General features: G+C 39.1%; 1 protein-coding gene across 1 annotated transcript in view; it reads left to right on the top strand.

Annotated features, from left to right (window-relative positions):
• The first annotated feature begins 6,053 nt into the window (after positions 1-6,053).
• Positions 6,054-27,284, top strand: part of fat2 (FAT atypical cadherin 2) — a 46,436-nt gene continuing 25,205 nt past the window's right edge. Inside the window, exons 1-9 of the mRNA XM_052089135.1 lie at positions 6,054-9,297; positions 12,650-12,961; positions 16,431-16,489; positions 16,895-17,206; positions 17,542-17,752; positions 21,321-21,460; positions 21,630-21,905; positions 22,489-22,699; positions 22,947-26,987. Of these exons, the coding sequence (XP_051945095.1) occupies positions 6,054-9,297; positions 12,650-12,961; positions 16,431-16,489; positions 16,895-17,206; positions 17,542-17,752; positions 21,321-21,460; positions 21,630-21,905; positions 22,489-22,699; positions 22,947-26,987 (8,806 nt within the window). The remainder of the gene's footprint in view (positions 9,298-12,649; positions 12,962-16,430; positions 16,490-16,894; positions 17,207-17,541; positions 17,753-21,320; positions 21,461-21,629; positions 21,906-22,488; positions 22,700-22,946; positions 26,988-27,284) is intronic.

Genomic DNA, 27,284 nt, shown 5'->3' with positions numbered 1-27,284 from the left:
TTTTGTATAGTCTAATCATCTGGCAATTTTGAATTTAACTTTAATCAACACCTTATTTGATCTACAGGTAGTAACCATATTTTGATTTATTATTAGTAGTTATTTATTATTGGACTAGTTTTAATAGTCTGACTGTACCCATGAGCAGACCACTTAACTGAGTTTTGACTGTGCTAGTAAACATTTTTGTTTCCAAATCTTTATTTTTTTTAATCGAACATCATACAAACATTCTGTAATTTTTCAGTCGGAAGAGATCATATCATTGGCGCTCGTGTGGTCTTTTATCCCAGATTGACGCGTACATGCTCCATGAATACAGTAGAACAGAGCAGAGCAGAATATTTCACATATGCCAGTGGTGCTGTGATGGCACACGCATCAAGTAGCACAAATGGGCCTTTCAGATGAGAAGCATATTTAGCACATATATTACGTGCCGAATGTGAGATTAATATAATTTAATCCACACAACAATAACTGGGCAGTTGATAGATGCATCTGCGTGGCTGAATCCTGATTTTTGCGTGAGTTCCGAACAGAAAACATTTGAGGCTAGACCTGTTTTGCCTTAGTGACGCCTAAGAAACAGATAAATATTGAAGTCCTTTTTTTAAAAATAAATCCCACTTTCACGTCCGCATTCTTCTTCTTTTGTTTTTTGGTGATTCGCATTCTTCCTGCATATTGGCATCTACTGGTTGGAGCTGGTAAAAGGCAACACAAAGGTGGAGATTTAAAATTCTATCATCATTTTATTACTGGGTCCAGAAGGTGGCAATAATCACATGTGAGCCATTGCTGTCATGAACAAATGCTAGAAGATGTAATAGCCAGTAAATAACAGGTGTGGATTTGGACATCAAGAGCGCATATGTAATCAGTCTTGTTCGACCCACTCTGAGCGGGATTCAAACCGGCATCTCCAGCATGGGAGGTGGGCCCAATAAAAAGGAGGCTAAAGGATACAGCCCCTAGAATCAGTTGCTAGTGTGACTCTTGAGTGAGGTATACATACTGCACAGCTACCTCCCAGCTGGCTACTGTCACACTCACCCCCCTAACCTTCAATCCCATCCGGGTCAAGGCACCACTGCAACCTCGAGTCTGAATGAATATAAAGAAATTTGTATGGTCTAATCTCCTGAAGAGATATAGTTTGGTGTCTTACGACAGTTGTAGCATGCATGCGCCAACTACCTGTGTATGTGAGCACCGTCAAATGGAGTAGCCTATACTTTAACAGGCTCACGTTCGACTATACGCAGATGCTGAGTGTTGGCATCAAAATCAAAAAAGTTAAATTAAAAGTGATCCACTGAGTTTTATGGATTACTTTTATGCTGTGCTTATGTGCAATTTGGCACGAGAATTTAGATTTTTGGGTGAACTATCCCTTTAAATATTGATCTGTTTCTCACCCACATGTGTATTACTTTTGAAACTCTTTGTTGGAAAATGTCTTTACCTGCAGAAGCAGACGTTCACAAACTGCACACACAGGTATTTAACATAATGAAGAACTTTTGGTTATGTTTCATTAGATCGTAGGTAAATATACATTCATAATACAGCAATGTTTGTGTGTTCTAAAGAATAGGTTTTAAACATGTGGGAGGCATGAGAACAGTGTTTTATAGTATTGTGGATTTTAATTCATCACAGTAAGTCAAGTCTTTTGAACCCATTCATTTAAGGATTTGTTCAGTCACCATTTCTGCAGATTACATATTAGGCCATTAGGTGGAAACACATGACATATACACTCCAGTGAAGTGAAACAGACTGGACAAAATGACAGAAATTAAATAACCAACAACGTCCACAGTATATGTTCTGAGGTGCTTGCGAATTACAGATTAAAACCTGTGAAACTAATTAAGCAAACCAAACACCTGATGTTCAAAGATAAACCGGCTGACTTGCACAGAGAAGAGTTTAGAAGTCAGTTTTGAAAATAATTACCAATCAAACAATAGAACCATGCCATGTTTCACATACATCACAAAACAAAGTAGGTTACAGCTCACATTTACTGAGAATGGATGACTGATAACTATTTGTGTTAGGTAGTGCTCTCAGTAACAGGCTCAACCATCACACTGAAAATTGTAAGCTAATGTCTATATGTTTTATGTGTCAATATGCATATACTATGCATAACCTTTCTTTAATAGTATGCCAAGTGTGTTTGCATTTCTTTCTCAATGGACTTTGGGTTGAGTTGATGGGTGGCAGCTCATAAAACAAATAGAGGGGGGCAGTAGTCAGTAGTTGACGTTTAGTCAACAATAATTCCTTACATTTATATAGCGCTTTTCTAGGCACTCAAAGCACTTTACATAGCATATGAATGATGCAACGGCAGCCTTTTTGTCAAATTATTTGACAATAAGATGCAGTCAAATTCAAACAGTTCTCCAATTTGTAAACTTTCAGATTCTTTCAAACTGGATTAAAAACTATTTAAAAATAAACCATGAATGCAAATTTGCATTCATATGAAAATGTATTATCTAATATATTACATTATATTTTCAAATATATTCACATATATTTTTGTTTTGTAAGCCCCCATGTTTTGTAAGCAGCTATGTATTTTCATGAAGAAATATCCATATATACTGTGTGAGAAAAATAGTAAGGGTGATATCCATCCATCCATCCATCATCAACCGCTTATCCTGTGTACAGGGTCGCGGGGGGCTGGAGCCTATCCCAGCTAACATTGGGCGAAAGGCGGGGGACACCCTGGACAGGTCGCCAGTCCATCGCAGGGCCGTAAGGGTGATATTATGAAGAAAATATTTTTTGCAAAATTATATAATTGGCTTTTCTGCAATGCATTTTTGCAAGTGGTGACTAATCTATTAACAAACTATGATATGGAATCAAGTCCTATCAGCGGAAAATATCAGCATGTGATTATCATTGAATGCAAATACTAATATGACAAAAAATTATAATCCACTTGTGAAAAATTAGTAGCATTGTGACATTGAGATGCAGGTGGCTTTCTCTTAAAATTTTCCACTTGTACCCTTAGGGTTGCACATTTTTCACTTCATCTTCAAAGTGCACTTCGGCAAAGTCCACCTTCTGCCAGTGGCCCTGTGCCCACCATCTGCTGAGTCTTATTTGTTGGCCATGCATGCTCCCTTGCTGGCTAGGCCCATGTGCTCATCCTCTCTCACTCCATGGCAGGTCTTGGCACCATGTGTGGGTTCTGTTTACATCATATCTGGTGGGTAGCTGGATTAAAAAGTGCTGTTGTACACCATTGTACAATTCCGAATCCATTTTGGATCTTCATCTTAAAGCTGGAGTGAGTGATTTTTTAAAAATGTTCTAGTTCTTTCTCATATCCCATTTTAATATGCAGTGACAACTATAAGTACGCATCTTGACTAGCCTGACAAGCTCACCAAGTGGCGTACGTTTTTGGCAGGACTATCTGCTTGCCCGACCAATAAAAGTCATGGGAATGATCATAAGATGTATTTGAAAACTCCACTGTCTCCATCTCCTTGTGCCTCAACATGACACTACAGATATTCTGAATGTAAACAGTGAGGTCTGTTTACATAACAGTCAGACAAAGACCATGTGCTTCAGGCTGTTAGCAGTAGCACAAGAACTCATAATAGGCAATTGCCTTCTGGTATTTGTTGGAGCAGTGTTGTGTTTAGTTAATCGGACACTCATGTTCTTAAATCTATTTAAATATTTTGTCCACAAGTTTCAAAAGTAACAAGCTTTCAACATATTAATATATATATATATATATATATATATATATATATATATATATATATATATATATATATATAAATGTGTGTGTTTGTTTATATTTATATTTAATATAACTTAGCATTAGAGCTCTACATTGCCCAAAGCCCAAAACAGACAGAAAGTAAGACAGAGTGAGGGAGGGAGTGAAAGTATAAAAAATGCCTCCAATCTGCTTTTGTTGCTGGTGGCTGATGGGTGTTGGGCTGAGTTGAGGGGGAGGGTTTCAGAGGGAGGGACAATTTCTTCAAGATTTGGGAGGAGATGATGAACCTGATTTCTTGTGAATAAGGTGTCTCAACAGCCTTGCAACTTTCAACAGTCATGAGCATGGCAAATTATCTGGAACTGTCAACACTAGCTTTTTTTTATTGTTCATTATGGATGAAAAGTGCTTAATTTTGTTGCCACGTTGGAATACTGTCATACCAGAGGTGTGAGGACTTTGGAAAAAGTTTTATGCATAGCTGCATTGAAGGACCTCAGGTAAGATTCTGAGATGTCAGACATGTGGTGTCAGTTTGCTAAACTTTTTTGCCTTATTTGTTGAGTGTTGCCTTGGATGGTTGAATTTCCAAACATCATAATGCTGTTCTGCTAATGATCTTTTGTGTGTGTGTAATGTTATACATTTTATAATTTTTTAGTTATGTGAAACATTTATGATGGCTACGGTCAAGCTGTTACAAAAAGTATAACAGTGACACAAATGTAATTTTCCCTTAAGCCCATGTTTTAATATAGCTAAAATGTTTTTGTTTGTTTTGTTTTTCAATTATTACAATCTTTTTTTAAATTCTTTTTTTATTAATTATCAAAACATTCCTGGTGCCAAACTAGTGGGTGTTATTAATGACAAATGCGCAAACTGTAAATTTGAATCACAGGTAGGCTATTTGTTTGTTCTTAAAAATTAAATAGTAGATTATTTCAATATACATATTCTCTTATTCAGAGGCTTAATTGTATGTTTTTCAACTGCCATTTTTAACAGGAAGCAAACCTGTTTTACTCCGCACATTATGGCTGGGACCTAAGATAATCTTGCTCAGTTTGAAACATTATTTCTACCTAAATAGACATAGTAATTTTGCATCTCATCCATGAAGGCCATTTCATCTGGAGCAGTCATTAAAGTGTTGTTTACCTATTAAAGTGTGGGCCAATTACGTATTGAACATTTAGTGAACCCAACATATAGGTTCATCAACAATTTAATGATAACAAGAAAGTGGACACCTGAACTGTCCAGGACCACCTAAACTGGGACTAAGCTATTTGTCTAAACTCTCCATTCTCTGGAGCCCTTCTAGTAATTAAGATAATTGTTTCCCATTGGCACTTAAGGTGTGGATGTGAATGTTACCCCCTTTCATATTAATGTATGTCATTTTTAAAACTATATTGGGGGAGGGGGGAAGTGGCAAAGTGAGATCTGATTGTGAAATATTATCTGAGAGTCTCTGCTGAAGGCTGAGTGTGTGGTGGCAGGTAGTTGTAAAGAGTGTAGGCTGGAGGACAGCAGCACATCCTACTACTAATAGACTCACCCCCAAATCAAATCTCATCATGGGCCAACTTTGGGCATCTCTCTCATAGATGAATTCCCAGTTAGTGCCTTCATAAAACAATACTTAGGAGGGAATATGTCTCCCGGTTATGCCCCCACCAACAGAAAGAAAGATAAAGACAGATAGTTTTTATGGCTTTTGTAATTGTTATAATACAAGTTGATAATCATATGGATGGCAGCCTGAGAATAATACAACAATTCTGCATAAATAAATTATTTGGCTTTTTATTTTCTCTCTCACTATAGAATGCAATAGTGCCACAAACTAATGTAACTGCAGTTGAATATGCTAACTGTAATTTACATGTAGATTAAAACCACTGACTGAAAGATATGAAAATGTATCACCTGTTTCAAACAGATGTAGAGCTTTTTCACATGGTTAAACGTTATAATGCAGCTTGTTGTGGCATGTCAAAACAGAGACAAAATACCTGACTGTGACCTTTTACTGGGTGAAACAGACAATGAGTTGAGTGATTGTCTGAGTGTGTATTAAACTTTCAGGTTTTAGTCTGTGGTTATCCAGTGGTCTTTACAATTTTACTTTAATATATCAGAACAGCTTCAAGACCATGTCATGATACAGGTGGATACATAGTCCACCTGTCAGAAAAATAATGGAGCACATTCAAATACATTCTTTTTTCCCCTCTCTTCAGGACTGTGTGTCCATGTTGAGTCAGTGAGAATGGCCTTCACAGCCACAGCCATAATTCTCACCGTCACAGCAGTCCTAGGAACCATAACCAGATGTAATGGGAGCCTGGTTAAAGACAACTCTCTGCTGAGGTTCACCCATCATTTGTATAATGCCAGCATTTATGAGAATTCTGCCCCCAGGACCTACGTGGACAGCACGTTTCGAATGGGCATTATACTATCTGATCCCTTCTGGGACATCAAGTACAAGATTGTCGCTGGTGATGACGATGGCCTTTTCAAAGCCGAGGAGGTAGCTGTAGGAGATTTCTGTTTTCTGAGGATCAAAACCCGAAGCAGTAACTCAGCGGTGCTCAACAGAGAGGTACGAGACATCTACACTCTTACCATTGAGGCTACAGAAAGCACATATGACAACCAGGCGAGAACAAAGATATTGATCCAGGTGCTTGACACAAATGATCTGAAACCGCTCTTCTACCCTGCCTCTTATCATGTGCTAATCAAAGAAGACACACCAATCAAATCAACCCTGTTGAGAGTGAGCGCAACCGATGCTGATATTGGCAGCAATGCAGACTTTTATTACTCGTTCACGACTAGATCACACCCATTTGCTGTTGATCCTTTCAATGGGACTGTTACGCTTGTCAAGAGACTTGACGCCAGTCAGAGAAACAGGTATGACCTAACTGTTCTGGCAGAGGACAGGACAAAGAAAATCTCTGGTGTGCAGAAGTTTGGAAATGTCGCAACGGTTGTTGTATCTGTACAAAAGGTTATGGAAAACTTTACCCTTATCAGTGCATCGATTCCTATAATGGATGGTGACAAAATAAGTGTGAACATCAAGATAGAACCCAAGGAGAAAGTGGAGTCTATAAGTATAGTTGAAGGGGATCAACTGAATTGCTTTGAGATTATTCCATCTGCTTTGCAGCAGGATGGTGGATTTCAACTGGTCTCAAAAAAATGGATCGACTGGTCACAAAACCCATTTGGATTAAACATTTCCCTTCAAGCCAAAGACAAAAGTAACCCTCCTTTGCTAACACCAGTAAAACATGTGCACATCCCTCCTCCTGAAATTAAACCATTAATGTTTGATCAAAACCCCTACCATGTTACACTTAGTGAATTTGCTCCAACAAATTGCCATGTAGTTAGAGTATCTGTAGGTTTGAGTTTCAGAAACATCACCTTCAGCATCAAAGAAAACTCAGACAGCCATAAATTCAAAATTAGTGCTAAAACTGGTGTAATTGTGATGACGCAGTCTCTTGACTTTGAAAAGCAATCTCATTATGAGTTTGATGTTACTGTAAATGATGGAGAAGCAGTTACCCGTGTCATTGTGGATATAATTGATGAAAATGATAATGCTCCTAGGTTCACATTGCCATCATACCAGGCTTCTCTGCCTGAAAATGTTCCAATCGAAACAAGCATTTTGTCTGTCTCTGCCATTGATGTGGACAAAGACAACAACGGATTTGTGACCTACGCAATAGCAAACACAGGTCCCATGCCTTTCAGTATAGAGCCACTGACAGGTGTGATTTCTAACTCTGAGGAATTTGATTATGAACTTATGAAGAGATGGTATCACCTGAGGATATGGGCCTCTGATAGCGGCAGCCCTTTTAGCAGAGTGAGCGAATGCTCTGTAACCATCACCATAACCAACATCAACGACAACATTCCAGTGTTTGAGCGGGTGGCATGCAATGCCTCCATACCCCGAGACTTTGTTGTGGGGGAAAGTATTGCAGAGATGTCAGCACTCGATCTGGATGAGCTACAGCAGATCATATACAGGATAGAGTCTGGGAATAATGATGGATTGTTTGCCATTGACCCCATTTCTGGCATCATTAAACTTGCCAAGGCCATCCCCTCAAATTATGGAAACATTGAAAACTCTGTCTATTCACTTAAAATAACAGCAACAGATGGCAAATATATTGCTGATCCCAACACCGTAACTGTGCATATCACAGGCAAGGGACAAGGTGCCACCACATATTGTGAGGAAACCGGAATTACTAGGCAGTTGACAGAAAAGCTTATTGAATCATTTAAGCCTTCTCTCATTGTCAAAGAGGAAGAGTCTGTCTCGGATGTTCACATTATTAACCACAACTCTCCAAAGTTTGTTATGGGCACACCAAGCTCGATTGACATCAGGGAAGACTTTGCTCTCAATAAATCTTTTGTACAGTTTAATGCCACTGATAATGATTCTGGGTTTAATGGAAAGCTTGTCTATGCAATTTCCAGTGGAAATGAGGATGGATGTTTTAGTATTGACATGAACACAGGGGACCTGATGGTAATTTGTGCATTGGATCGAGAGCAAAAGGAATTTTACATTTTGAACATAACAGTGTACGACCTGGGATCTCCACAAACCTCAACATGGAAATATTTTGCTGTTAGTATTTTGGATGCAAATGATAATCCACCATTATTTTCACAGCCAAGATATATTGTAAGAGTCCCTGAAAACATAGAGACTGACAAGAGCATCTTAAAAGTCAATGCATTGGACTTTGACCTTGAGGACAATGGAGTGTTTACATATTCCCTGTTAACCTTTACTGATTTGTTCAAGATTGACAAAGTCACAGGGGTGGTGAAGGTAACTGGCCATTTAGACAGAGAGACCTTTATTAGATATGACCTAAAAATTGAGGCCAGAGATCAAGCAAAACAGGACTCTCAGCTTTTCTCATTTGCAGATCTAGTGGTTGTACTGGATGATATCAATGACAATCCTCCTAAGTTTGTACCCAGAGTCTACAGGATTAAAGTTCCTGAGGATGTTCCTGCTGGCACACTGCTGTTATGGGTGGAAAGCTTTGACTTGGATCTTGAAAGTGGAGGTCTCATAAGCTACAACCTGAAGAACAGTGAAGCTGGAACGTTTTTTCTGGATACGTCCACTGGCTGCCTGACTCTAGAGCGTGAACTGGACTTTGAAAGACAGCAGTTTTATAACCTAACTGTTCGAGCTGTAGATCACGGAGAGCCCCGATCTTTATCGTCTTCATGCTTCATTGAGGTCGAAGTGCTTGATGTCAATGAAAATCTGAATCCGCCTATCTTTCCGCTGTTTGTACATACTGCAGCAGTTATGGAGGATGCTAAAATAGGAACCTCAGTCTTGACACTGACTGCTGTAGATAATGACCTAGGTCGAGATGGTGTAGTCAGATACTACATGCATGATGGCACTGGGCTTGGCATCTTCACAATTGATGAAGAAACAGGTATGTTTCTGCTTACAATTTTTAGAGAATGCTTCACTCAGGCAGAGGAATTACTTTGTGGACATTACTGACCTTCTCTTTCACCTCTTTTAGTCTGACACATGTTGGGTCAACATGTCATGTTCAAACATGTACAGATCAATCATTTTACATACCATTTACGCATTACGTACTGTCTCATATCTTACAGATCAAGATTTTAGGTATTTCTAAATCCAATTGCCACAACATCTGTTACACTTCATGCAGATAACATAACATTCTTCTTCAACTACATAAATATTGGGTTGAGTGCTGCAGTACTCGCACACTTTAGGTTATGAAGTGCTGGAGTGATGCTAAAAATAAACTTGTGGGTACCTCATTTCAGAATTTAAGGACAGAAAACTAATTTAAATGATGTTTGGATCAATCAAGGAATCCAGTCACATGGATGGTGAACAGTAACAATATAAGGATGAGCAAGGAGGACAAGAGAACCAGCTGAACAGTCAACGTAAATTTTAATAGTATAAATGAACTTAAAACAACATAGAACATAAAACGAACACACATGCACTGCTGTGTGCGTCTCTCTCTCTCTAACCGACTCCCCTTTATCGCGCTCTCCCGCTGATCAGCTGATTCACTGCCGACAGGCAGACTCACGGCCCTGCCACGTCCTCCTCCTCGTCACACTCTTCCCCCGCCTGATTCAGGCAGGGACATCACCAGTCTGACTAACTCCCGTCCCCCCGTTCTGTCAGCCAGTGGTCCTCACTGCCTACTGTGACCCTAAGGGAGAGATGAGGGAAGGCGTACGGAGAGGGAAAAGGCGAGTGGAGACACAAACACAGAGAGAGAAAGAGAGAGACAGAATGAGAGAGAGAGAGATAGAGGAGAGAGACTACGTTGGGTTTGAGTCCACCTTAGTCGAGTCTGTGTCAAGTCAGAGTCTTTAAACAATCAAATCCGAGTCGAGTCCAAAAGAGGCTGAGTTGGACTCAAGACCGAATCCATAACAGGCAGAGTCCAAATGAATCTTTTCATGAATCTGAATTCAAATTGTAACCGTAACCTCAACATCAATATTTTAAGCTTATTTTAACTTTCACAACTAAGAAAACACAATTGTCAATATAAATGTAACAAAAACACCTATATATTTTATGTTTAGTTTCCTGCTGAACAAATTTCAAAGTGGTTTCGGAATGAAAGCATAAGCTTTAGGTGTATGAAGACAAAACTGTCCTTCAACACACTTCTTATTGCATTCTGTTGACATTTCAGTTATTTGTTGATTTTTCCTCTCCACTCAAACATAGACTACAGAAAGTGAAAGCTGTGTTAGTCATTAAAACCAGAGTTATTTTTGTTTCTAATTTTATTCTTGTTTTGTATTTCTACTTCATTTTCAATTTGTCATTTCAATTTAGCTTAGTTTGATCTAAAATGAGCCCTATCTAAAGAAATAATATATCCAGAGATTTCTTTTTTGTCTGTATCAGCCGACTGGTTTTGGAAAATAATGAGTCAACACAATAATAATTAGCACTCGTTGAGAAGTTACATGACTGACAGGACGAAATAGAGTGCCAGTGCTGAGTGCATGACATCATTGCGATGGTAACCAGATACATTTCAGCTAATTTGCTGAAGACTAGAATGAATGTATCGTCAAATCAAAATTGATTGTCTTCTCTGCAAATGATACCAGAGATAATAGTGTGAAGGACAATAAGGAGATTTAATTTAAGAAGAAAAAAATCTGTGACCCTATCAAAAACTGGGACTGTCCTGTGTAATAAACCGAGATTTCTGGTCACCCAATCTATAATTAAATTATAATCAAAACATTTCGCTTCCCAAAATAACTTCATATTTCATTGTGCATTTTATTGTGGAACACACTGTAAAAGAAGATATTTTAAGCAGCTCACCAATGCTTTTAAAATAGAAAAACAATAAATAGGTGCTGTTTATCTGTTTTTTAGAGTTGCAGTCTGCTTTAGCAATAACAATTTTCCCCAGACTATTAAAAGTTTACAGTTCATTCAACAAGGACCACTCAAGCTGACAACACTTCGTGGACCACAAGAGACTACAGATGCCTAAATGTGTGGATACAATATTAATAATATTTTCTGAATGACATTTTTTATATGTAAGCTGTGAGAGACATGATGTAGGTGACTTCAAATAATGAAGTTCTAAATCATGGCGAAACCACAATGCGAGCACCGTCTTGGCTGCACAAATGCTGGTCCCGTGCTGTGCAAAACTCCCTTGTAGTTTCTAGTACATTGGCTACATACTTGTCTTTATGTGTTCGTCATGCCAGCCACCTTGGTAATCGATGTTATACAGCAGTCTTCGTAGTAACATTCAAGCGTATTGGCTGACTGAGTGTGCCACTCTGCAGGTGTGTTTGCTCAACGCGGTGAAACAAACTTTGTCTACGTCTAGGACATCAGGGGGTGCTACAACTGCTTGCAGACAGTGTCCATTTATTTCTGTTCTGCTATTTTTATTTCTTAATGTTGCTCATTGCATCACAAATTTCAAATACCATGGACTCTGAAAAAATCCAGAGTCCCAAATGCTTGAATCCGAGTCGAGTCAGAGTAAAAATGAATCCGAGCCCGTGACAAGCCCATTAAAATTGGACTCGTGACATGGAGTATGAACTTGAGTACCCCAACTCTAAGAGAGAGTACTTTGCTTGCCGGCTCCCGGACGTGGTATCGCCTGGACCATAATCCCTCCTCCGCCCTTTGGTGGATGACAGCGCGCTCCTCCCCCAGAGGACGACGGGAGTCCACGGGCCCCTGGTGGATGGAACAGCTCCTCCCCTTCTTTGACAGATGGCAGCAGTTCCTCCGGCACTCGGCGGCTGGCAGCGACCACTCCGTCCCCAGGCAGATGGCCGCGGCTGCTCCCCTGGCGGATGGCATCATCGAGGACTCCGCTCTAGTGCATCCCTCCTCCCTCCTGGACTTCGGCACCAGTGTATCAATATAAAGATGGGCAAGAAGGAGGCTGAATAGTCAATGTAAAGTTTAATGGTATAAATAAACTTAAAACAACATAGAACATAAAACATGCGCCGAACACACATGCAGCGCAGTCATGTGCGTCTCTCTCTCTCTCTCGAACTGGCTTCTACGGCTCCCCTTTATCTCACTGATCAGCTGATTCAGCGCTGGCCGTGCAGGCTCACCCTCCATGCCCTCCTCCTTGTCACATGAACATTTAACACAACTGCTTGTGGTTACTTTATAAAGACAAACATGTATGATTGTGACATTTTTCAGTGTGGCATGCCATATTGTTGTCGCTTGCCTATTGTCGTTTTAATTATTCTATTTTGCAGGTGTAATCCGGACTGCAGTCCCTCTGGATCGTGAGGCTGTGCTACACTATTGGCTGACAGTTTATGCGAAAGATCTGGGCATTGTACCACTGGTGTCCTGGACTGAGGTCTATATAGAAGTTTGGGATATTAATGACAATCCCCCTGAGCTTTCCCAACCTGTCTACTTTGCCTCAGTGCAAGAGAATCTGCCAAAGGACAAATCTGTGCTCAAAGTATCTGCCACAGATTTGGACAAGTCCTCTCAAGGGAAACTAACTTTCCAGATCCTTGATTCTCAGCGTATATATTTCACCATTGACCCTAAAACAGGTAAACTATTCTTCAAGTGGTCCTTTAGAAAGTTCTCATTTGAAAGTTTTTATTTGAAATGCTGCAAAAAATGCTATTGATTTAACATGTCTGTGCACAAGTTTTGTTCAACAGCAGTATGCCATGTGAAGGTCACAACAAGTAGAGTCTGTGAATACTGTAGTCAGTGTGTGTAATTATGGGGCAAGTGTGCGGATAGTTGTTTAGCAGGCCCAGAGATGTGCAGAGTCACAATACACAACACCTCTGACCCTTTTTGTAGCTTAACCTGGCCTTTGAACAGTAGCTAGTCAAATTAGAACTGCATTAACCAGCGTTGCAAGCTTGCACTTTTCCTTACTAATCTTGTCTCTTTGTTATTGCATCTGCCCCACCCTGAACTAATGTACAAGAATTACAAAGAAGGCAGAGGGGGTTGGGGTGCATTATATAAAGGATATATTTTAGACTAGAATCTCTAGAAATGTGTTGGTGTTTGAGAGTAGTGAAAAATATTATGATGCTAACAAATTAATCTTAAAAGAGATAGAGCTCTCTATGAATATTGTATGGCTGTATAGTGTAGGAGGAACTAGGAGAATGCTAAATTAATATAAAAGAGTGATAAAATCAGTGCTACATCTCAAGAGCCATATCAGCAGCAAAGACAGCAACAAATCACACTTCAGTACTGTTTAGCTCTCTTCCCCAAGGCTAAAGGGACTGAACAAGACAAGCATAGATGACTCATTACTAGAAAGAACACGGTGACTAAACCACCTTAATGGCTTTGCACCACAAAACTTGTACCCAAATGTACCCTTTGATTAATCAGAAATGAAAAATTTTCTGAATGGGCAAGTAGGTAAGTGTGACAATTAAGGAAAGGAGGAAGCTTGGGCTGACTTGCCAAAACATGTAGACATTTATTGATGCACTTTTCAGTCGCTCACTATAACACACTGCTTCACACTACGTTATACTTTTCAGCTTCACTACACAAACTCTGTTGGTCTTTAAGCTCAACATTGCGCACACAATCAGCTTTGTGTGTCTCTCCCTCTTGTCTGCTGCTGTATCCTCTCCTTAAATACTCCTGCCACACCATTGTGAGACTGGTGTGGCACACAGCCTACCCTTACTCCGCTACCAACCTCCTCTCTATCGACCATTGGTTTAAAGAGAGTGAGAGGCTCTAATAGAGAGCACTAATACTCTACCATCCCTCTCCCTTGAGTACTGATCATCTGCACCTGTCCCTTGTCACTGCATCAATCAGCTCCACGACATAAAAGCCCGATCCTCCCCTTTCACTCTTTGTCTGGTCTTGACTAAGAATACAGACTAACTTACCTGCTGCTACTGCTGATTACTACCTAAAGACACTACCTTGCTCTCTCATCCTGGTTCCTGTTCCATCGCTCCTTTGATGATTCCCTAAGTTGATCTCTGCCTTTGTTTTGTTGCCAATAAACACCACCTCTGGGTTCTACGATATCTACAAGTCTGGGTGTCTGTTACAATAGGAATAGAGACAAAAAAACAAAAAACATTTTGGTAACATTTTTATGTCTTTAGAGCAGTGATTCTTAAAATTTGTAATTTTTTTACATGGTAGACCACCTTAAGAGTAAAACAAAAATTGCTGACGATCTAAAACCCCAAAACTAATTCAACTGTCTCATTCAACGTTTTTTTTTTTTTAAAAGATCCTGTCTTGAGCCATCGATCCATAATTTTCTAGACTGCTGTTTTGTTAGATTGCTAATGAACCTAAATAATCCTTATGCACACTGACACAACCTTACGTTATTGAAGTGAGACAACAGAAACACTTTATCATTAAGTTAATGTTAAAGGAAAAATGAAAATACTGTCATAATTTACTTGACCTCATGTAATTCCAAATCCAAATAAATTTGTTTTGCCAGAACTCGCATTGTGTTTAGTAAAAAAAATGTATTTTATGTGTGTCGCCTTAAATGAGCTTCTCTTATTCAACTGTTGTCACGATTTGCACACTGAAAAATTACTAAAATTAAAGAATGCAAAATAAATTTATTCGGATTTGGAATTACATGAGGTTAAGTAAATTAACCTTCCCTTGTATTGAAAAGTCAAATGGTACATTTATTAAATATTATTTTGTGTTCTACATAAGTAATACATGTTTGGAACAGAATGAGGGTCAGTAAATGATTACAGAATGTAAATGTTTTGGTGAACTATTCCTTTAAAGGTGCACGCAGTAATTTTTTTTTAAGTATGTCAGAGTGGCTTACATTGGCTTATGTTGATACCTAGTTGCCTGGATGCTGCATCATTCAAACACATTCATTTTCAGTTACCAATGCCATTGTAGAAATTCACTATGTACAACCAGGATTAATTTAATCAATAAATGAAAGTGTCCAATAACATGGCAGTTACTGAGATTAAGAGAGTAGTGTTCAGCTGGCCATGTAATGCTAATATGGCTGCCCCCATGAGGTGCCCCTGTCCCATGTAAAAATAAAATAGCTTTGATAACGTTTCTTATGACTATGATGACCATATGACAAAATTACTATATATTTATTTTGAGGCAAAACTTTTTAAAAGAGGAAAACAATTGCTGAGTGATCCTTTAACACAGTCTTTTAATTCATTGTTATGAGCTGATTAATTGGTTAATTAATTTATTTTAGGAATGTTTTTTTAATCAGCCAGTCAGCTCACAGACCACTTTGAATTCTTCACAGACCACAGTTTAAGAACCAATGTTTCAGAAGTTTTAAAGATATTTTCAAAATCTATGCATCTTGCTGAGTTTTCCCATTGTACCATGCACGATAGGGAAGTACTTCCACTGGTTGGCATTAATGTCAAAACCACACTTTCTGGAATTGCTCTTACAGGATCACCTACCTAAATACAAGCCATCATAACAGGCCAGCATGGTTTGTTTTGAGTGCTGCGCAGGTTGAAAGAAGCCTGCCTCCCTGCCAATCATCTTCCACTGAAATTACACTCTCGGGTGTTTATTGCAGTGGTGGTAATCTGCTGTCTCTCGTGCATTTTGTCCGCTCTTAGCTTGAAATCTTCTGTAGAGCCATGGCGCACACTAATCAAAACCCTAATACTCGGTTGTGAAAAGGTTTCTTCAAACCTTTCTTCAAGCTAATTCGCAAAACTGTATTTTTTGCACATACCAAATGCACTGAGAATGCAGTGCCAGTTTCTCCTTGGCATCTGGGAAGTCTGGTTGTTTAGAATGCATCAACAGCGGCTAAATCCTTATTGACACAGACGTAAATAATAACTGCTGTTCCTATGGCATACAGTTGAACCAAGTATAAACGGTCGAGCAAAACAAATAAAACTTGAAAAACAAACCTGTGGGAAGAGAAAGTAAAATCGACAGCCTTGCAGTGAATAAACAGGTGTGCCGGCCATCTGAGGGCACTGTCATTGATCAGCCTGTCTGTTCTTCCTCTGTGTGTTTGTTTAGGTGTGATCAGTACCCTTGCTGCTTTGGATCGGGAACAAAAAGCTGAGCATATCATTGAGGTTGGTTCATTGGCTTCGTTCTGTTTTTTTAAGTCATCAACTGCAGGCCAGAGCCTTTCTCTGGCTGATTGCTGAGAACATATTACTGTTTTTATTTACAGTGTGTCATTGTGTATCACAATCTTAAATGCTTTGTGGAGCACTTGTTTACTAAAAAGACAATGTTTTACTGTAATAAAATGTAATCTTATAAGCCCATTGAATAGTTCTGATTTTACATAAAAAATGTGTCCATGGATTTCAGCTGTAGTTGTTTTGGATTTGGTTTTATGAAGGTGGTGCATTTAATTTTCTTGATGATACTTTCCCCATCCTAGTTTAATATGCAGGTTTTCTTTCTTTTTTGTAAAATAGTTTGTGCACATGATGTTCATGGCTCTTGTGCTCTCATACTGTTTTGTTTAGGTGATGGTATCAGATGAAGGGTCTCCTCCATTAAGCTCCTCAGCCACAGTAGTCATTGAAGTCCTAGATGAGAATGATAACAGCCCTCAGTTCAGTCATAAGCTTTTCCAGGTAAAACTGCCTGAACGCCAAAGCTCGACCAAGCCCCAGGACATATACAGGATGGTGGCCCGCGATGATGATGTTGGGCCCAATGGCATGATCACATACAGCCTTGAAGACACCATTGAGGATCGTTTTAATATTCATCCAGAGACTGGGGTAGTGACAGCTAGAGGAGAGTTTGTTCGAGGCAACTACAGTATTCTGACGGTATGGGTTACAATCATTCAGTTTGATTTAAGTTATTAAAAAATAAAAACTTTGAAAATTAAATATTTGACTAATACTGTATATTCCAGTACATCTACTTATAAATTACAGTAGCTATCCTCCTCATTTCAAATGCCAGGCATACTGGCCACTGAATATTTTATTTTCACATAAAAACAGAATTATAAAATTTTTGTCATGAAATATGCAGCAATGAACATAGTTTATTTTATTGTTTGGGACTGAGGAGGATAAAAAGATGCAATAGGATGTATTTTGAGAGTTGACAGAAAGGTTCTGACTTATTGCTCTATTTCCTAATACAATATACATAGACAAAAGCAACAGACCAAGGCAACCCTCAAAGAATATCTAAGGCCCGTTTGCATGTCGAATGGCTGCCCCAACCTGAACCCAGCTCTGAATTGCTGGCTTTTGATGAGCCCCCCTTCAACTACGTGGTCATGGAGACAGATCCCGTCACCGACATGGTGGGAATCATCCGAACAGAGATTACCAAGAATCTGCTCATGTTTGACATAATTGGTAAGACAGTCTCTATCATTTACCATTCCAATGCTGCTACTTGGAATAAGCATAAACAAGATGTCTGGATCTGGCACATAAAATATGGAGCTAAAGCAATGAAAAAACACAGATAGTTGAAGTTGTGGATAAGGCATGTCTGAGTTAATAGCTCCTTGAATAGCATTATCTCTCATTGGTCTATTTTTTTCTGACTTGTCTTCTGGCTCAACCAATGATTCCAACAATGATAGGCAGGGTGACAGAAGAAGTGTTTGATAATTTTTTTATCACACACTTGACCTTTAATAATGGTTTTGTAATAGAGTATAAATTATGTTTTAATTAAAGAGATAAAGAATGAAATATAAAGAAAGAAAATGAATGAAAAACAAATTATTTTACTAGAGCCAAAGGTTAAAGACACTGAATAATAGTGTAATGTTGGTTATCTTGGGCACATGACACAGTACAGCGTAGAGGGGTTCTGGTGTCACTGTGATACAATAGCTTTCCTCCCATGTGATAAGTTCTGTGCCAGGAGGCAGACCTTAGGGGAGAAACATTTTCTCAGATGACAAGCCAGAACACCATAGAAGCTCCCATTCTTACCACTCTGCCATCAGTCTCTTACAGCCTGCGCAGTGCATATTCGCCTCAGGTGAAGGGCTGAGCCCGACCTTCACTCTGAAGGTTACCAGCCTGGTGATTTCTAACCAGAAGAAGTTAGAAGTTTTGTGATTAAATAAATATATTAGTAATGACAAACTATTAAGTTAACCCTAAAGCCTTTTTAATTAGGAGACATAGCAATAATAATAATAATAATAATAATAATAATAATAATAATAAAAGTTGAGTATTATTATGCAATCCTGAATTAAAAGTATTATGAATAGTTGATTTTTTCATAAAAAAAAGGTATGCATAATATTCTGTTATGGTTTTTTACTAGGATAAAACTATATTTGAACACAAGCAATACTTTATAAAAACAGCCAACCAGGGAACAGCCAGCCAAAAAAGGGAAAATAATCAGAGTAATATCAAGGTAAAAAAAATAATTCTAGTGTAGTGTTTGTTAGAATATAAATTATGTTGTAACACTTTATAATAAGATTGCATTTTCTACCATAAGCTAACTAAATTAGTTAAGGATCAGCACGTATTATTCTTGTTTAATGTTAATTGCAACCTTTTTGAAATGGAGTGCCATTTTTTATTTTCCTGGTCAATGGCTGGGACGAACCCCCCTGGAAACTTTATTTCCAGGTTTAATTAATATTTTGAATAGACTCAGATTTTTGAACTCTACCCATACCTGTCAACACTCCCGTTTTTCCCGGGAGTCTCCTGTATTTCACACCGATCACCCGCCACCCTCCCATTGTGTTATTTCTACCAGTAAACTCCCGTAATTTGTATGGCCCAAACCTCGCTATATGAATAATCACATCATTATATGATTCCAAGTTTGTCCAGTTGCCAGATCTTGTATAAAAAGCATCATACTCACACAATCGACACATCATACACATTTCAACCCATTTGTGACCTCAACCTGGCAACCTACAACCCAGTGCGCTGTTGATATCTGCGCAGGTAGTAGACGCACGCGGGAAGTTGAATCAAGCTTCACTGGTAGATGGGAGGAGAAGATTCAGGTGACGCTCCGGCGAAAAAACACAAAATATAATGTAAATTTAACAACAGCTGGACGGAAGAATTGAATGTAACATCTCGAAGCCATATCGACAATGTCCACGCCTTTTGCAAAGTGTATCGCACTGATTTTAATGTCGGACACGGTGGAAAAAATGACGTTACTCAACACATTAAGTCACAACGTGTATGTATTTAGCCTGCCTCTGCTAGGGATGAGCGGATCGATACTAAAGTATCGATACTGACGTGGTAACAAGAATATCGATAACATGAATATTAATGCATCTCATAAGTTTCGTAGTGGAAAATAACAATTAAATGAGCGAATTGTTGAATGGCACCAGAACTATTTCTTCTTCCGCTCATCGTAACGCCCAGAAATGCTAATATACACTATCAGTCACAGACAGCTCTCGCCCTTTCATTCATAGCGCTTGTTCAAATAAAAGAGGGAGCAGTGTTTTCGTGAGGTAATGACAGAATAAAAAAAACATCTGGAGTTATTTTCACCAAGTAATGACAAACCTAGATATGACATGTATTAGAAGTTATAATGGGCTTGTGTGACCATTTATACAGGTTTATTTAAATTCAGGTTTTAAAATATTGGCAATGATCTTTAATCCTCGTTATTAAATGATACCCTCATGAAAACAACCCATGGATTTAATGTAGTAATGTTGTATTAGCCATAACTAGTAACCAAGACAGTAGTAAACATGTTTTTTTTAACCAAGGTTTTGATACAATTAACCATGGCTTTAATACAGCACTTCTGTAGTATCCATATGGTGACATGGTTTTAGTAATAGTAACCATATGATAATATTTATGGTTAATTTTGTGGATTTATATGTTGCTTATACTTACACATTTTTAAAAGGTAAACAAAGCAGCCTAAGCATTTTCTGCTTAGACCTATAAATATGTAAAAAATGTAAGTAATAATTTAAGTTAATAATTTTATCCAAAGAATTTGTACAAATGTAATTCATTAGAGGTATCAGTATTGTTATTGATATCTACGATTCTGGCCTTAAAGTACTTAGTATCGGATTGCCCATCCCTGGCCCCTGCCCCCCCACACACACACACACTGTGCTCAAAGTTCTCCTGGATTTTGGCACCCAAATGTTGACAGGTATCCTTGTTTTCACTTTTAATCGTTTAATGTTATTTGAAAGGTCCATGGTTTAAGGGGGGTGTACCTGTATGCTGGGTTGGAAATCTCAAGGAATAATAGTGGTGTTATCCTTATTACATCACGTGTTGCTCTGAAACCAAAAATAAACAAACGAAACACGGAATGTAGGCTGTCATCCGCGCAGTCTGACCGAAGCAAAGAGGGCACGTTTACTCGTGCGATTAACAGAAAGTGAAGCCGCGCTACCTGCACGATTTAAAACAAAACTAGAAAACCTTCAATAGGTGGATTTCTGAATAAAGACCATCTGTTAAAGCAAGCATGAATTAACCCCTACTGAGTAAGACGTCTGGTCTTTTTATGCATGTGCCAAATGTTTTCCCTTAAACAATAGTGCTGATCTCATGTACACCATCACTCAGTATTGCCCTCCTGATGTGTCATTGTTTTATGTCATTAATATACAAAGTTGGGCATAACAACAAAGAATCATGCGGATTTATAGAGAAGTTGCATGATTGGTTGCCATAATTGAAAATGTGTATAAAATCTATGCTGATGCTTTTTATCAATTTGTTTTGAGTAATGGCTCACACAAGTTTTAGAGGGTCGTACATGGATTATAGTTCACCTAATTCTTACTATCCCAACATAGTACTTACTCAGCCCTAAAGTAATGCATACAGGTTCACCCAAAAAGTTTCGCTAAGAGGTGTCAATGATAAACTTTGAGGTGTTTGAGGCATGTTATTCTAACCAGTATCTGGTGTCATATCTTAGGTGGTGATCAGGAGCAGGACTTCTACATTGAGAAGAACACAGGGAGTATTGTGAAAGCCAGACGTCTGGATGCAGGCAGAAAATCTCATTACAACTTAACAGTCAGAGTCACAGATGGATTTCAGGCCATAACCACACAGGTATGGGCATAAATTCAGAATGCATCAGAGATTGAGCACTAATACACTAGTATTAGTGCTCACCATTGCAAATAGAACGTCAAATGGAACATTTACCATTGTCATCAAGGCAACCATTTAACTTCTCTCACTGCAAGCTAATTGACCAATGTTTTGGTTTGTCTGTTAGGCCTACATTCAAGTAGTGGATATAAATGAGCATCGGCCCATGTTCTTGAAAAGCCTCTATGAGGTGAGAGTGCCAGAGGACACAGCACCATGGAAGGAGATCCTTCACATTAGTGCCCAGGATGCAGACGCCAACATTGGGCTGTTTTACACCATTCAAAGCAGCCTTCACCCTGACAGCCTTAAGTATTTTCACATGGAACAAAGGAGTGGAGTGCTTGTGTTAAAAGAGGAGCTAGACTACGAGACTATCTCCACTCATACTCTGATTGTGATGGTAAAGTGATGCTTGACTAAACTAGACTCTTGTCTCAGGGTCGTATGTAAATGATAATAATATGCCTATTGCCACTGGATTCTGTTACTATTACCGAAAAGCCAGGAAAAAATTATACTTTCATTAATCACATTAAATGTCATATGATATATGTTTTGTTACTCTTTCAGTTAAGAATCAAAGCATATTGGAATGCTTTTAATTAACATGACTCACACAATGAGATAGAGGAGTCAGAGCAAAGGGAAGGCCATAAATCCACAATCCTTTGACATCCCTGACCTTTACTACAGTGCCTTACTAAAGGGAAAAATATCAGTTGTTAAAAGACTGAATAGACTCTATAAAGAGAAAGTCCACCCAAAAATTTAAACTGTCATAATTTACAGTTGTACACACCTTCATGTCATTTCTAACTTGCAAGAATTTACTTTCTTATATTTCCATTACATAGAAAGTGAATGGGTTGAATCTTTCTTTTTGGGTGAACTATCCCTTTAACATTTGATTTACCAATTGTTGGATAGTATTTAATGTGAGCAGGACTCAAACACTCAATCACTCAAGCACTTTATCTTTGCAGGTCCGAGATGAGAAGATCCCAATAAAAAAGAACTTTGCAAAGGTTGTTGTTTATGTAGAGGACTGTAATGACCACATCCCCACCTTTATGAATACTCATTATGAAGGCACCATAAGTAATTTGGCACCCACTGGCACAGAAGTGTTGAGAGTCAAAGCCCTGGATAAAGATACAGGGAGCAATGCGGAAATTGTTTATTCCTTTCACTCTGGTAAGACATTTGCCTGCAGCAATATGTGACCTTTTTTGCGCTATTATAAAACAAACAATTAGCATTCACGGCAAAGCACAGATATAAATGAAAAGTTTTGCCTTAATATTTTATTTTAATGTGGCATTTTTTAAATTCTACTTTATTTATAGTTTGGTAGCAATTAAGAAATTATAATTACATTTAATCTATTTCTGACATTTAAAACTAAATGCTCTTATAGTAAATTATCTCCTTTTTTCTTCAGGTGGGAATGTGGACGGTGCCTTTGATATCGACCAGGTGACAGGAAGCATCCGTGTGGCTGATGCATTAGACATATTTCCTCAGGAGCAGTATCACCTCACTGTTAAAGCCACAGATCAGGGCTTTCCCCAGCGAACTGGTCTTTGCCCTGTTACCATCAATGTAAAGCTTTCTGAATTCACAGCACCCAGGTTCTCCTCCGATGAATACTTCACTGAGATAAGTGAGGCCAAACCTCCCGGCTACCCTCTGCTATCTGTGTCTGCCAGCTGCCCGTCCTCAGTGCTGTATAGAATCAATGATGGTGACCCCAATAGGACATTCTTCATCAATGAGAATTCTGGACTGCTGTCCATTCAAAAAGCACTTGATTTTGAGACACATCCTTCTTATCGTCTGCAAATTAGAGCTACAAATACAGCAGGAGTCTTGTCTGATGCTGTGGTAAATGTATATTTGATAGATGAAAATGACAATGCCCCTGTTTTCTATCAGGACACCTACTATGGCCAGATCAGCGAGTCTGCACCTGTGAACAGCATGGTGACTGGGGAGAACAACACACCATTAGTGATTAAGGCATCCGATGCAGACAAAGACACAAATGCTCTTTTGGTCTTCCAGATCCTTGAGCCTGCAGCTCAGAAGGTGTTTAAAATAGATCCAAGCATGGGAACTATCTCTTTAAATTCAACAGTTGACTTTGAGTCAACACCTGAATATATCTTCAGTGTTCAGGTCTGGGATTCTGGTGAGCCCCCGCTAAGTGGTTCCAAGCCATGCAGAGTAAATATTCATGTCCTGGACTTTAATGATTGTCCTCCAAAATTTGTTTTACCTGTATATGAAACTTCCCTAACCTTACCTGTTTTTGAAGACATGAAAGTAATCCAAGTGATGGCTCACGATGCAGATACAGCAATCACTTACACAATTTCAGAGGGTAATCATAAAAATGCATTTAAAATACACCAATCGATTGGAATCATCTCATTAAATGACTTGTCTGAGCTACAGCCCTATAATGAGTTAAAGGTTACTGCCTCCGATGGGCTATACATAGACACTGCTATTGTGAAAATCAATATCACTGATGCAGCAAAGACTAGTCTGAAATTTGAAGAGAAGATGCATGTAGCCACAGTACTGGAGAACACTACATCTGTAACAATTTTAACCGTCTTAAGAGCAAAAGGTAGCTTTCTAAATGAGCCCTTGCAGTACACTGTACTAAACCCACAGGGGAAATTTGCTATGCTTGCGTCATCTGGAGTTCTGCAGACCACTGGAGATCCTTTTGACCGTGAAGAACAGGATGAGTATGATGTAGCAGTGGAGGTCAGAGACACGAGACATCCGCCACGTGTAGATGTCACTCATGTTAAGGTCTATATAGATGATATCAATGACAATGCACCCAAGATATCAAATTTGCCTCATTCTTTGATGATATCTGAAGAGAGCGAGCCAGGAGATGTTCTCTTCCAAGTGTTGGCAACTGATAATGACTTTGGCGAAAATGGATCTATAATATATTTATTGGAGGATGATTTCAGTTTTTTCAGAATTGACCCTTATCTTGGTGATGTGTCCCTACAAAGACCTTTAGACTTTGAGTCTTTGAATAAATATGCTCTCACTGTACTGGTATCAGACGAGGGTGAGCCCAGTCTATCAGCCGCTGGAACACTCTACATCCAATTGCAAAATCGTTCTCACCCAATATTTCAAAGCCCGTTCTACCTGTTGAAATTACCTGAGAATATTACTCCTTTTACAAAGATCCTGCATCTACAAGCAAGAAACCCAGAGGGATACCGCCTTATCTACAATCTTGAGGAAGAAAACGCCTCCAGATTTTTTCACATCGATTTCAAAACAGGAGTCTTAAGTGTCACTGATTTCCTAGACTTCGAGACTCAGACAAAGCATATTTTGACTGTTCGTGCAACAGATTCAGTGACTGGTACTTTTACGGAAGTCAAAGTAGAGATTGATGTGGAAGATATAAATGACAATGCCCCAGTCTTCCAGAGGCTAACTTATGTGACAGATGTGTCTGAGGGCCTTCCAATAGACACATATGTTACACAGGTCTCAGCCGTTGACAGAGATTCTGGTAGGAATTCAGATTTAACTTACAAATTAATTGACAAAGAAACCGATTTTTTTGAAATCGATCCACTGAGTGGGATTTTGGTGACATTGCAAGTTTTAGACTATGAAACCACACAGCAGTTCACTCTGAAAGTTAAAGCCACAGATAAAGGTACACCCCCACTAAGCAGTGTGGCCCACGTCATTGTGAATGTCATCGATGTCAATGACAACCCCCCAAATTTTAGTGAACCATCTTATCGAGCCACCCTTGATGAAATGGCCACCTGTGGCCACATAGTTATCAAAGTTCAGGCTTCAGACCCTGATAGTAAGGATGACCTTCAATATAAGATACTATCGGGAAATGAAGGTAGATATTTTTCTATTAATGAATCATCTGGACTTATCTCGTTCTCTAATGTGTGCAAGAGAAATCTGGATCCATTTTACAACCTCACCGTTGCTGTTTCGGACAGCGTGTTCCAAAAGACTGCCCCTGTTAACATTGACATGACAAAGGGCAACAAACACAGCCCCTATTTTAACCAGAACATTTATGAGGCTGATCTACCAGAGAACGCAGAAGTGGGAACCCGTGTTATCCGACTCGCTGCTATTGATCCGGACGACGGGCCTTATGGCAGTGTCGACTACACTATAATTAACAAGCTGGCCAATGAAAAGTTCTCCATCAACGAAGATGGACAAATCATGACTTCTCAGTCTTTGGACAGAGAAAATCCTTCACAAAGAGTGATTGCAATTAAGGTCATGGCTAAGGACGGTGGAGGAAGAGTGGGCTTTTGCACTGTAAAGATTATTCTAACAGACGAGAATGATAACGCCCCTCAGTTTAAAGCCTCCGAATATCAGGTTTCAATTCAGTCAACGGTGAACAAAGGCTCGCCAGTGATTCAAATAATGGCTTATGATGCAGATGAAGGAAGAAATGCTGATGTCACTTACACTGTAGAAGAGGCGGAGGAAGTTACAGAAGACATAATTGAGGTCAACCCTTTTACCGGAGTGGTCAGCGTTAAAGAGAGTCTGGCTGGGTTAGAAAATAAGATTTTCAACTTCAAAGTTAAGGCTCGGGATGGAGGCAATCCTTTTTACAACTCATCTGTGCCAGTACAGGTCAAGGTGGTCCCACCCGAAGTGACTCTGCCCAGGTTTACCGAGCCGCTGTACTCATTCTCAGCATCCGAGGACCTCCCTATCGGATATGAGATTGGCACCATCAAGGCTGATGCTGACATGCCTCTGATATACAGTTTGGTGAATGGTAACACTGTGGACAGCAACAAAGATGATGTCTTTATTGTTGACAAAGATAGCGGTACAGTTGTGGTGCAGAAGAACATTGATCATGAAAAAACCAAGATATATAAGATTGACGTTATCGCTCAAGGGAATCACAACGGCACCGATGTCGTATCTCTTGTGTCCGTTCACATAGAAGTTCAAGATGTTAATGACAATCAGCCGATGTTCGAGGCTGACCCCTATAAGGCTTTTCTAGCAGAAAATATGCCTCCCGGCACTACAGTTATTCAAGTGACGGCTAATGATGCAGACACAAACATCAACGGAGAAGTCTCATATACACTTGAACTGGAGTCAGATGATGTTGGTAACATGTTTACCATTGATTCACAGACTGGCTGGATCACTACCTCAAAAGAGGCTGACTCTGAGACCAAACAGCTTCATAGATTCTATGTGGTGGCCACTGATCATGGTGACTCTGTCAAGCTGTCTTCTTCAGTTCTAGTTGAGGTGATCATCACAGATGAAAATGATAACCCACCTCAGTTTACAGAGGAGCTCTACCAAGGGTCCATCCTGGAGAACAGCAGGCCTGGAGAACCCATAGTTACTCTGACAACCACTGATATGGATGTATCTGCAGATAATAGGCAGATTGTATGTTACATAACAGGTAAGATCAGTAATTGATGAAGCTCTTTTATAACCTGCAGAGATTACACTTCACTATTAATACAATGCTTAAATGTAAAGTATATAATGGTTTCTGTTAAAATGCTTTCTCATACCCCAGTTTATGTACTGAGACTAGACTGCAGTTAGTAAACCATTCATAGGATGATTGCCCCCAAAAGTACAAACACAGTGGGTCTGTTGAACACATTGGTTTTTGTTTGAGCATTCCAACCAGCCCAAAATAACAACATTGGCTCAACAAATGATGGGAGTTTGGGGTGGGGTTAGTTGGCTG

Source organism: Xyrauchen texanus, chromosome 23 (genome assembly GCF_025860055.1).
Source record: "Xyrauchen texanus isolate HMW12.3.18 chromosome 23, RBS_HiC_50CHRs, whole genome shotgun sequence".
NCBI lineage: Eukaryota > Metazoa > Chordata > Actinopteri > Cypriniformes > Catostomidae > Xyrauchen > Xyrauchen texanus.
The sequence above is the reverse complement of the archived record's forward strand: the minus strand, read 5'-3'. Positions and strand labels throughout refer to the sequence as shown.